Consider the following 12,329-nt stretch of genomic DNA (forward strand, 5'->3'; position numbering starts at 1 on the left):
CGGGGATGGACCGTGAATAAGACGCTTAAGACGCTTTACTCAAGTCACAAGTGTCAAATGTTCGCGATGACACATGACAGATTTTAGAACAGAAGAACCATCCAAATTCCAATCCCAATAATTACTGTGGATGTGAATTTGTGTAATTTGGTTCAGTCGGCAATTAAAAAATTTAATGTATTGATCATCTTTAATTATTTTGACCGTATCAGACTATCGCATCTATCATATTCACAAATACATTGGAACTGTCTAAAAGACTGTGTTTATTTGTTAGATACCTAGTCGTTAAACCGCAGTGCCGCAACCCGCAAACCGCAGTATCCGAATTAATCTTTACATCATTTGTACGTTGTATTCATTTCATCCAATTGTCCGATTGATAAAACACTTAAATACAAAAATGACGCACTTACTTACTAAATCTGGGAATAAAAGCCAAGAAGAGGTAAAATATTATGATAAATATATTTTAAAAACTAATAAATTTACTCATTAAATATTTAAATATAGATTCTTAACGAATGGTTTTTAAAAATAATGTACTTTTTTGTTAAAGAAACTGCTGTTGCCATTCACTTATATCCAGCAAGTGCCAGGAAAGCAGATGAGAGCCAAATTAACAGTTGCATTTAACTACTGGTTACGGGTAAATGATGATAAACTAAAAGCTATTGGGGAAATTGTCCAGATGTTGCACAATTCAAGTTTATTGTGAGTACCTTGCTATAATTTACACTTAACCCATTGAACCCCGAATGGCCCAATCGGGCCACGACACAATAGATTTTCTATTGTGTCTGTGATTCCGGGGCCTGAGTTATAAATTATTAATTTATAAAATTATTTACATCAAGTCATTCAGAGAGGAAAAAATTCCAATAAGAAAGAGCTAATTTACATACAAATATAATTTTTCTTTTTCATATAAATTATGAATTTTGTTCTATTTGTAATTCACTGAACTAGGGAAAGATTAAGCTTTACCAGTTCTTGATGACTTCAAGGTGTGATTGAAAAATTCCTAATACAAATACCTCACCATCTGCAGCCAAATGTACTAATCACTATGCTAATGAGGAGTTCTTTATTTTTTTTATTGTGTATTAACTCAGCCGATAAGCACTCATTATCGTAAACAAACAGATTCTACAATGCACAGTCTATGTAAAATCAAAATATAGGTCTATTTGTTGGAAAATAAAATAGACCATTATGTATATTTTCAAAGTATGCTGGTATATTTTTTTTATTAAATAATCGAAACTTAGAGATTTCATTAATTACTAATAAGAGTGGTCATTCACATTTTCAGTTATAGTTTGATATATTTAATAGAAATTTGAACCTTGTTGGTTCAAATTTCAATGGAAAATATTATATTGTTTGTTCTTTATTTTAATATTTTTTTACAATTTTAGATCACATTAAATCAGCTATATATAGTTATATATGAAATATAAGATGTTTTCCATTATGATAATAAAGTATACAGTACTTTACTGACTCAGGACTTATTCTCATGCACTTATTAAGCATTGTCTCCTATGAAGATAAACCTCACAATTATACTGTCCTTGACCTTGCTTACAATATATTTGACCTACTCCTGAATAGAACTATTTTTAATATTTAGTATTTACCTCTGATTCAATGAAAAAAAATATGGTATTAAATTTTTTTTTTACTGCCTCCTAATCTATGACCTATGACTAATACCTGAACTTTGTTTCATCTAAGTATTCAATATTTTTTGTAATGTTAAAGCTATTTTTAATTATTATTTACAATTATTTACATTTTAGTTTTTACTCTATTGCAAAATGAGTAAAATCTAAAATGTATTATGATTTCTTTATGTAATACTAGCGACGCTTTGTCTAATACATAATAAATTATATCTTTAAAACCTTCCTCTTAAATCACTCTATCTCAAAAAAAAGGCATCAAAATCTGTTGCGTAATTTTATAGATTTAAGCATACATAAGGACAGAGAAAGCGACTTTGCTTTATACTATGTACTTAGTGATGATTTCTTTATGTCAAACTTTGTTGAAATTTCACTGAAATCAGTAAACCATATAATAAATTTTCAACAATTCGTTCCTAATTTTAACTAACTAATTATAAACAATTAGTACCTATAGCACACTAACAGTTGTTATCAAGCTCACCAATTAAGCACTGACAGCAACCAATGTGAAGTTAATTGAAAATAATTGGAATGTGGGCTATAATTGCTCTCAGGATTAACCACAAATTAAAGAGAAAAATTCTTTATAAAACTAAGTAAAATGTTTTATCAATTTAGAAAGAGTGTTAGAGCTCATTTGAATAACGCTTATATTGTTAAATTAAAATAGACATTCAACATTGTTGTCATTATATAATTTTAATAATAGTTCTTTCAATGAGATTTTTTCTACATTGCTAATTCTTCTGGGAATTGGAACAAAGAAAAAGTCTGACCTAAATATTCCTATTCTTCATTACTTTTATGATTGTTTCAGCTATAATCCATTTTCTTATATATCTAGTTCTGGTTGCTAACCTAACTAATCAGTGGCATCTATACAAAATTCATATTGACTTTGCACGCTTGTCCAGCCTCTACAAACAATATTTATTCTTAGACTTCATTTGACTTTTTGCTACAAACAATAGCCACTTATACTTATAACAACTTATAAAAATGTGCTACTTAACAATGCTTAGAGATTTCAGTTATTACTAATAAGAGTGGTCATTCACATTTTCAGTTATAGTTTGATATATTTAATAGAAACTTTGAACCTTGTTGGAAAATATTATATTGTTTGTTCTTTATTTTAATATTTTTTTACAATTTTAGATCACATTAAATCAGCTATATATAGTTGAAATATAAGATGTTTTCCATTATGATAATAAAGTATACAGTACTTTACTGACTCAGGACTTATTCTCATGCACTTATTAAGCATTGTCTCCTATGAAGATAAACCTCACAATTATACTGTCCTTGACCTTGCTTACAATATATTTGACCTACTCCTGAATATTATTTTTAATATTTAGTATTTACCTCTGATTCAATGAAAAAAAATATGGTATTAAATTTTTTTTTACTGCCTCCTAATCTATGACCTATGACTAATACCTGAACTTTGTTTCATCTATTCAATATTTTTTGTAATGTTAAAGCTATTTTTAATTATTATTTACAACTAGCGGTCCGCCCCGGCTTCGCCCGTGGTACATATTTACGTTTTCTCTACATAAAAACCATCCTCGTACTTCAAGGAATATAATAAAAAAAGAATTATCGAAATCGGTTCAGCCGTTCTCGAGTTATGCGCTTACCAACACATTTTGCCATTCATTTTTATATATAAGATTATTTACATTTTAGTTTTTACTCTATTGCAAAATGAGTAAAATCTAAAATGTATTATGATTTCTTTATGTAATACTAGCGACGCTTTGTCTAATACATAATAAATTATATCTTTAAAACCTTCCTCTTAAATCACTCTATCTCAAAAAAAGGCATAAAAAACTGTTGCGTAATTTTATAGATTTAAGCATACATAAGGACAGAGAAAGCGACTTTGCTTTATACTATGTAGTGATGATTTCTTTATGTCAAACTTTGTTGAAATTTCACTGAAATCAGTAAACCATAAAATAAATTTTCAACAATTCGTTCCTAATTTTAACTAACTAATTATAAACAATTAGTACCTATAGCACACTAACAGTTGTTATCAAGCTCACCAATTAAGCACTGACAGCAACCAATGTGAAGTTAATTGAAAATAATTGGAATGTGGGCTATAATTGCTCTCAGGATTAACCACAAATTAAAGAGAAAAATTCTTTATAAAACTAAGTAAAATGTTTTATCAATTTAGAAAGAGTGTTAGAGCTCATTTGAATAACGCTTATATTGTTAAATTAAAAAAGACATTCAACATTGTTGTCATTATATAATTTTAATAATAGTTCTTTCAATGAGATTTTTTCTACATTGCTAATTCTTCTGGGAATTGGAACAAAGAAAAAGTCTGACCTAAATATTCCTATTCTTCATTACTTTTATGATTGTTTCAGCTATAATCCATTTTCTTATATATCTAATTATCTAGTTCTGGTTGCTAACCTAACTAATCAGTGGCATCTATACAAAATTCATATTGACTTTGCACGCTTGTCCAGCCTCTACGAACAATATTTATTCTTAGACTTCATTTGACTTTTTGCTACAAAAAATAGCCACTTATACTTATAACAACTTATAAAAATGTACTACTTAACAATGCATATGATTATTTTCCAGGTTAGATGACATCGAGGATAACTCGATTCTGCGTCGCGGTATTCCAGTGGCGCACTCTATATACGGCATCGCTAGTACGATCAACGCAGCCAACTATGTGATGATGATAGCTCTCGAGAAAACCCTCAATTTGGGACACCCACTGGTAATTTTTTTGAATGTATATTGTGAGCTTTAAATAGTTGTTTAATTTGTTAGAGTTGAAACTAGTAAGTAAAATTGTCATATGCGCTAATCAGTAATTTACATAAATGAAACATTGAAAATATATTCAATCAAGATACATATAATATAAATTTCAGAAGCGGAGTACCTAACTAAAACGTAATTATCCATTAAGCCAATGACCCATGATTGCAAAATCGATTAAATCCTAGTAATAATTGTACTACAATATATAAATTAAACCGTACAAAGAGACAAATTAGAAAATAACATACATAACCCTATGTATTTATTATTATTACCTATATACATTTGTTTTATTCAATGGTTTCAATATAGGCGACATCGGTTTACACAGAACAGCTTTTGGAACTGCATCGCGGTCAAGGAATGGAGATATACTGGAGGGACAATGTTCAGTGCCCTTCTGAAGAAGAGTACAAAGAGATGACTATTAAAAGTTAGTACTATGTATTTTATTTACTAGAAATATAACCAGACAGGAGAAAAATATTTTCAATAAGATAAATATGCCAGGTGTATTTAAAAATGAGAAAGTAATAAATATATCTATCAAAGGCGTTAGTGGAATGTCTCTCCCAGTACTTATTCCACTACCCAAAGCGCATTCACTTTGCCATAGGCACTTTAGGAATAATCACTTTTCGCTATCTAGGCAAAATCTGAGAAAAGCATGTGGTTTACTACACAATGAACAATTTTTTTTAACATGGCTGTGATAAACTGGTCTACGAAATATTAAAATTCCTATTAATGTCAAATGTTTCTGATTTCAGCAACACTTTGAGCACTTTAAATACAAATACATATTAATTTCAGAGACTGGAGGTCTGTTCATGTTGGCAATACGTTTGATGCAACTGTTCAGTGACAATAAGTCTGACTTCAGCAAGCTAGCTTCGATCCTGGGATTGTACTTCCAGATTAGAGATGATTATTGCAATCTGTGCTTGCAAGAGGTATTTTATTATCTTTATTTCCTCTTTTTTCATATTTTATTGTGGTTATTAAAGATTAAACATGAAAAATATTCAAATATTTAAAATGAATACCTGGTTTTGTATTGGTCAATTGCTATTATCATTTATTCTGAGTGTGCTAAAAAAAATATACATTGTTTTTATATTCGTTTTAATTCGTTGTACATTCGTATTCTTTCAGTATTTTGAGAACAAAAGCTACTGCGACGACATTTCTGAGGGAAAGTTTAGTTTCCCAATAATACACGCGATCAGAAACCAGGAGGGTGACAATCAAATACTTCGTATCCTTTTTAAAATGTTTTTTATTTAACTTTAAATGAAGTTAAAATTACATTTTATAAAATTTAATATGACAAAATATTTAAAGTTATTTCTTCGGAGTTTGCATATACGTGACTGTTACACAGTTGACTGTACACTTAATTTTAATCGAATGTTAATGGCGTGATAAGAATATTTAAATTATATTTTATCATTTTAATGATCCTGTTTTATTAGTATAAACGATTATTGTGTGTTTTAATTAAAGAGAAAGACTTTTATTATTATTTATTTATTTTTATAATACTCATTATTAATTATAGAATTGCTAGTAATTCATTACAACTAATTAATCTTATATATAAAAATGAATCGCAAAATGTGTTGGTAAGCGCATAACTCGAGAACGGCTGAACCGATTTCGATAATTCTTTTTTTATTATATTCCTTGAAGTACGAGGATGGTTCTTATGTAGAGAAAACGTAAACATGTACCACGGGCGAAGCCGGGGCGGACCGCTAGTTTGTGATAAAAATAAGCAATACATTTCCTAATTATTTATTAGATATTCTTCGACAACGAACACACAATATTGAAGTGAAGCGATATTGTATAAAGCTTCTAGAAAAAGCTGGAAGCTTCAAATACACTCATGATACGCTTGAAGAGTTAGACAAAGAAGCCAGAGCCGAGGTAAATAAATTTAATTTCTAATTATTTAATTAAGTACTTATGTAAAGTTAAACCTAGATGTATTGTTTTAATTTCGTCTATCACAATCGGTTAATTAAAATGCAAATTTTCTAAAATAATGTGTTGGTCGCTTTTTTCAGACTATTCTAAAGAAAGTTCCCTCTGATTTTTTTGTTTATCGTCGTATTACAATTTATAAATTATTTGGACCGGCATTTTCGTTGTAATGAGTTATTTTTTCTGTCCGTCGCTTATCCGCGATTTCTCTGTTGATATTCATGGTGTATTTAGATTATTTGTTACTCTGTCTGTTCAAACAGCGGATCGAAACTAAATAAAATTTGTCAAGAGTTACAGTATATAGTCCATTGAATAAAAAGTTCTAGAGTGCGTGAGTTAGTAACGTAAGATGTTTCTTCGGAAACATGTCAAGAGTCCCTAGGTAATAAACATACTAAAACCCCGGGCCACTAGGAGGAGCCCCGGAGTGGGGGGAGGGGGAAAATGGGTCCATTTTTTCATTTTTCGCTTAAATCTCAAAAACGGTACATGTTAGAGAAAAACTTTCAAGGAAAAGTTGAAAGGCCATAAAATTATCTACAAGTTGTACCTGAATCATTTTTTCCTATATCCTACCGTTTCTGAGTTATACGCAGTAAAACATGATTTTGCCTCAAACAATTTCCACATCAATCGATCAAAAAATATTTCTTTCTTCCAAAAAACTCAAAAGTGCAACTTGTGACCGGTACTGATAGATTGCTCTTAATTAGGTCTATAATTGGTAAAATAAACACATTCCTCCATGGAAGCCTTTAGGAGGAATCGATTGTCAAAATATTATATTATGGTAGTTTGAGTTACTGAACTTGATCTTTTTATTTTTTTCTTCCAAAAAACTCATAAGTGCAACTTGTGACCGGTACAGATAGATTGCTCATAATTGGATCTATCATTGATAAAAATACCAGATTCCAACACGGAGGCGTTTACGGGGAATTGAATTTTATTAGGGTAGTTACGATACTTGAACTTTTTATTTTTTTTCTCCAAAAAAACTCAAAAGTGCAACTTGTGACCGATACTGATAGATTGCTCTTAATTAGGTCTATAATTAGTAAAATAAACACATTCCTCCATGGAAGCCTTTAGGAGGAATCGATTTTCAAAATACTATATTAGGGTAGTTTGAGTTACTGAACTTGATCTTTTTATTTTTTTCTTCCAAAAAACTCAAAAGTGCAACTTGTGACTGGTACTGTTAGATTGCTCTTAATTAGGTCTATAATTGGTAAAATAAACACATTCCTCCATGGAAGCCTTTAGGAGGAATCGATTGTCAAAATACTATATTAGGGTAGTTTGAGTTACTGAACTTGATCTTTTTATTTTTTTCTTCCAAAAAACTCAAAAGTGCAACTTGTGACCGGTACAGATAGATTGCTCATAATTAGGTCTTTCATTGATAAAAATACTAGATTCCACCATGGAGGCGTTTACGGGGAATTGAATTTTATTAGGGTAGATACGATACTTGAACTTTTTATTTTTTTTCTTCCAAAAAAACTCAAAAGTGCAACTTGTGACCGGTACCGATAGATTGCTCATAATTAGGTCTATCATTGATAAAAAAACCAGATTCCACCATGGAGGCCTTTAGGAGGTATTGAATTTTATTAGGGTAGTTACGATACATGAACTTTTTAACTAACTACCCTAATAAAATTCAATTCCCCGTAAACGCCTCCATGGTGGAATCTGGTATTTTTATCAATGATAGACCTAATTATGAGCAATCTATCTGTACCGGTCACAAGTTGCACTTTTGAGCTTTTTGGAAGAAAAAAAATAAAAAGTTCATGTATCGTAACTACCCTGATAAAATTCAATTCCCCGTAAACGCCTCCGTGGTGGAATCTGGTATTTTTAGCAATGATAGACCTAATTATGAGCAATCTATCTGTACCGGTCATAAGTTGCACTTTTGAGTTTTTTGGAAGAAAAAAATAAAAAGATCAAGTTCAGTAACTCAAACTGCCCTAATATAATATTTTGACAATCGATTCCTCCTAAAGGCTTCCATGGAGGAATGTGTTTATTTTACCAATTATAGAACTAATTAAGAGCAATCTATCAGTACTGGTCACAAGTTGCACATTTGAGTTTTTTGGAAGAAAGAAATATTTTTTGATCGATTGATGTTGAAATTGTTTGAGCCAAAATCATGTTTTACTGCGTATAACTCAGAAACGGTAGGATATAGGAAAAAATGATTCAGGTACAACTTGTAGATAATTTTATGGCCTTTCAATTTTTCCTTGAAAGTTTTTCTCTAACATGTACCGTTTTTGAGATTTAAGCGAAAAATGAAAAAATGGACCCATTTCCCCCCTCCCCCCACTCCGGGGCTCCTCCTAGTGGCCCGGGGTTTTAGTATGTTTATTACCTAGGGACTCTTGACATGTTTCCGAAGAAACATCTTACGTTACTAACTCACGCACTCTAGACCCCCCTTGGAGGGACTCATTCAATGGACTAATAGTATTTATTTTATTAAATTTATATTTTTATGTTTTCAGATTGATCGTTTAGGCGGCAATCCCCATTTAATGGAATTTCTGGACGAACTTCGGAAAGTTGGCGGAAGCGATACCAAAAAGACATCAGAATAATTTTTGGTATATTAGATTAGTTTTCGTTATTAACCTTAATTTTTATATTTACTGTTATCGATTTGGCATTTAAACTTCAACAGATGTTGATTTATTTCTTAAAAGTTATTGTTTTACCTTATTAATAGATAATTAATTGGATACTTTAAGTTTTTTACCTACGTATGAAAAAGCCATATTTATGTCTCATTGTGTTCCTTAAATAACCATCTTATAGTGTTATATTATCAAATAATAGTTCATTATATTATTTATTAATGGTATTTATACACGCAACTTAAATTGCTTAACGTATTTTGAAGGAGTTTAACACAGTTTACTAGTGAGGCCTTCTTTAAAATAAATTAACTGTTATTTTTAAATGTTTTTTTTACATGGACTTCGAAAGAAAACGTGTAGATGTCATTATAAATATGACTACTTTTTATGCAAATATCTAATAATGATGTTATCACTTTGTAAGCGAAATGATTTCTTCATTTACACATTTTTATTAATGTAAATTTTTGTGCTTTATTTTTTTTTAGATTCGTTATAGCAAATATAGTTTAGACTAGCTTTGATTATTATCTAGAAGGCTGTTTGTGACTTAAATGCGTTTTTATTATTAAAATAATAATAATTTTAGGGAACATTAACTATTATTCGTTGAAAAATCTTATACCAAATTAATGTCTTAGTTTTGTCAAACATTGTTTTTGGCTTAGCTTAGTTGTTACTTACATAAATTTTCTTGCATTTATATTTAACTGTCTTTCAAGATTTTATTTTTATAGTTTACAACTACTTAATTATGCTAAGTACTTAGTTGTTTTAATAATTTAATAAAATATATGCCTAGACGTTTGTTTATTAAAATCTGAATATTTTAAAAGTTATTTCAATAAGTTAATGTTAAAGCTATTTTAAAAGCAAACTAAATAATACAACACAACAATGAAAAAAAAAGATACTTTTATCGTCAAAATAAATAACCTTTTCCTTTTATTTCGAATAACTAAAGAGAACAATATGAAACTAGGACCCTATTTGCAAAACTATAATATTCAGGTTTTAATATAATGAAGATTTTACATAGTGTGCTAGTCAAGTATTATTACAAAAGCTTAAATTTAATAAATTACACGAAGTATAAAACATTCATTAAAAAATTACTTGTATTTGTTGTTGTTGTTTCGAATCCAACTGATAAGTTACACTTTGCCTTATGATTTTCTTCGATAAAACAACGAATTCGAATTACTTAAGTAATTGTTTTCAATAAATAATAAACAACCAAGAAAAGAACTGTTCAAGTATGGTAATAAAACATACAATCAAATACATAATAAGTAAATATTTAAACGTGCTTTCATTTTTGATACGGCATGCTTCGGATTTAGTTAAAAATGCAGTACTTTTGAACGTTACGAAGAAATAAAGTTTTGTCTCTGATTTTTAGGTTCTTCGATGAGATGTAGGGTTTACTGTTGAAAATTCTTAAAATAAGATAGTTCAGGCCATAAAGTACTTAGATTGCGTATGTATGGCATTTATTATTTAATCTCAGTAGATAATGTAAGCTTTTAATGTGCAATTATAACTATTAGGGCATAGCGATGTACTAGATATAGGGATAAGTCGTGGGGTGTTGATTATGAAATATTTTCTACCTTACTTATATACTTTATCATATGGCCTTGAAATCTACAAATTGCATTACGATAAGTCGATATATAGTCATCAGTCATACCTTTTACCAGCAAGTTAGGAATTAGTTACATAGCACGGTCAGGTTACTTTATTAATTATTTGCCTAAAGGCCTTTTGTCAAATACGCTAAGATTTGTTTCAAGCAGTAATACTAAAGCAGTAAAGCAGTAATACTAATAGTTGGAATACTTGCTAAAGTGAGACATTACTTCACACCGGAACAGCTTCTTAAACTTTATCAAGCCCAAGTTCGTTCGTGTGTGGAGTACTGTAGCCATCTTTGGGCGGGTTCCGCCAAAACTCACCTTGGAGCTTTGGACTCCATTGAAAGGCGAGCTTGCAGAATTATTGCCGATCCCTCATTGACTCGTAGTAAACTCCAAAGTCTGGATCACCGCCGGCAAGTTGCATGTCTGTCGGTCTTCTATAAAATACATTTCGGTGAATGTGCACACGAACTCCACCACCTCATTCCACCTTCTCCATTTCTTTATCGGACATCCAGGCGCGGAATGGAACTCCATCCCTTCACAGTCGATATACCGCTCATACGCACTCAGCGTTATGCGAACTCTTTTTTCATTCGAACTGCGAAGGAGTGGAATTCTCTTCCATCGTCGGTATTCCCAGACCATTACAATCTGCAGCTCTTCAAGTCTAGAGTGAATAGGCTTCTTCTAGGCAGACGTGCTCCTACATAGATCGCATCACCGCTTTACATCAGGCGGGATAGTGGTCAAACGCCTGCCTATCAAGTATAAAAAAAAAAAAAAAAAAAAAAAAGTAAGTTATTCAACTGTTTAGTTTCCAAATTCCATATTTTGAATCAAATCAATTTTCTACATCATCCATACTAATATTATAAATGCGAAAGTAACTCTGTCTGTCTGTTACTCAATCACGCCTAAACTACTGAACCAATTTGCATGAAATTTGGTATGGAGATATTTTGATATCCGAGAAAGGACATAGGCTACCTTTTATTGCGAAATATGTACCACGGGCGAAGCCGGGGCGGACCTCTAGTTTGTAATAAATAGTAGATGCAGAATACGACTGACAGTAGGTAGGTACCTATATCTTTCGTATATTTGGCATGATATTGAGCAACGCTTGAAAGTTTATGCAGTAAGGTAGCTCACTTAATTAAAGGCTATAAGTAGGCAAGGTTATTTGAATTTCACTTTATTATCCAGCAGTTATATAATATAAGAATATATAATATAATAATAGTTGTAGAATTCCTAGATAATAATGATTTATTGGTGTAATGTCAATTTATTTGTATTATTCCTGTATTTTGCATATCAATATAATTAAAAACTGAAAATCACGTGTTCAGAACGATCAACTGCTAGCGTTAAAAGGTTCAACTTAAGAAAAATATGTGGAAAAGTTACTAAGCTGTTTTTATTATTTATAATTTATTTTATGTATTTATTATAATAAGAAATCGAAATTATAACGAGTCACCATTTACCACAGATATACAATCGTGTTGTAAAATGTCGTGTTGTAAAAG

The 12,329-nt window shown here is 30.5% G+C and overlaps 1 protein-coding gene across 2 annotated transcripts; it reads left to right on the forward strand.

Moving 5' to 3' along the window:
• The first annotated feature begins 71 nt into the window (after window positions 1-71).
• qm (geranylgeranyl pyrophosphate synthase quemao) lies at window positions 72-10,951 on the forward strand. Of its 2 annotated transcripts, XM_089700120.1 has the most exons (9): window positions 72-177; window positions 278-448; window positions 560-714; window positions 4,320-4,464; window positions 4,824-4,944; window positions 5,325-5,464; window positions 5,667-5,769; window positions 6,316-6,443; window positions 9,023-10,951. In XM_089700120.1, exons 2-9 carry the CDS (start codon window positions 404-406, stop codon window positions 9,113-9,115), a joined length of 930 nt encoding a protein of 309 aa, XP_089556246.1. In that variant the 5' UTR covers window positions 72-177; window positions 278-403; the 3' UTR covers window positions 9,116-10,951. The 2 variants fall into 2 exon arrangements, with proteins under 2 accessions (XP_089556246.1, XP_089556245.1); XM_089700119.1 differs by having other exon boundaries at window positions 88-448.
• The last annotated feature ends 1,378 nt before the right edge of the window (window positions 10,952-12,329 follow it).

This window comes from Colias philodice, chromosome 10, assembly GCF_061535455.1.
Source record: "Colias philodice isolate Cphi_HAF_F1 chromosome 10, ilColPhil1 Martin Lab GWU primary, whole genome shotgun sequence".
NCBI lineage: Eukaryota > Metazoa > Arthropoda > Insecta > Lepidoptera > Pieridae > Colias > Colias philodice.

Excerpts from the sequence above, each read along its gene's own strand:
- qm (XM_089700120.1), top strand. The coding sequence starts at position 404 with ATGACGCACTTACTTACTAAATCTGGGAATAAAAGCCAAGAAGAG. Across the intron at positions 449-559 it reads GGAATAAAAGCCAAGAAGAG|AAACTGCTGTTGCCATTCAC; the intron begins GTAAAATATTAT and ends TTTTTGTTAAAG. Across the intron at positions 4,945-5,324 it reads CAAAGAGATGACTATTAAAA|AGACTGGAGGTCTGTTCATG; the intron begins GTTAGTACTATG and ends TATTAATTTCAG.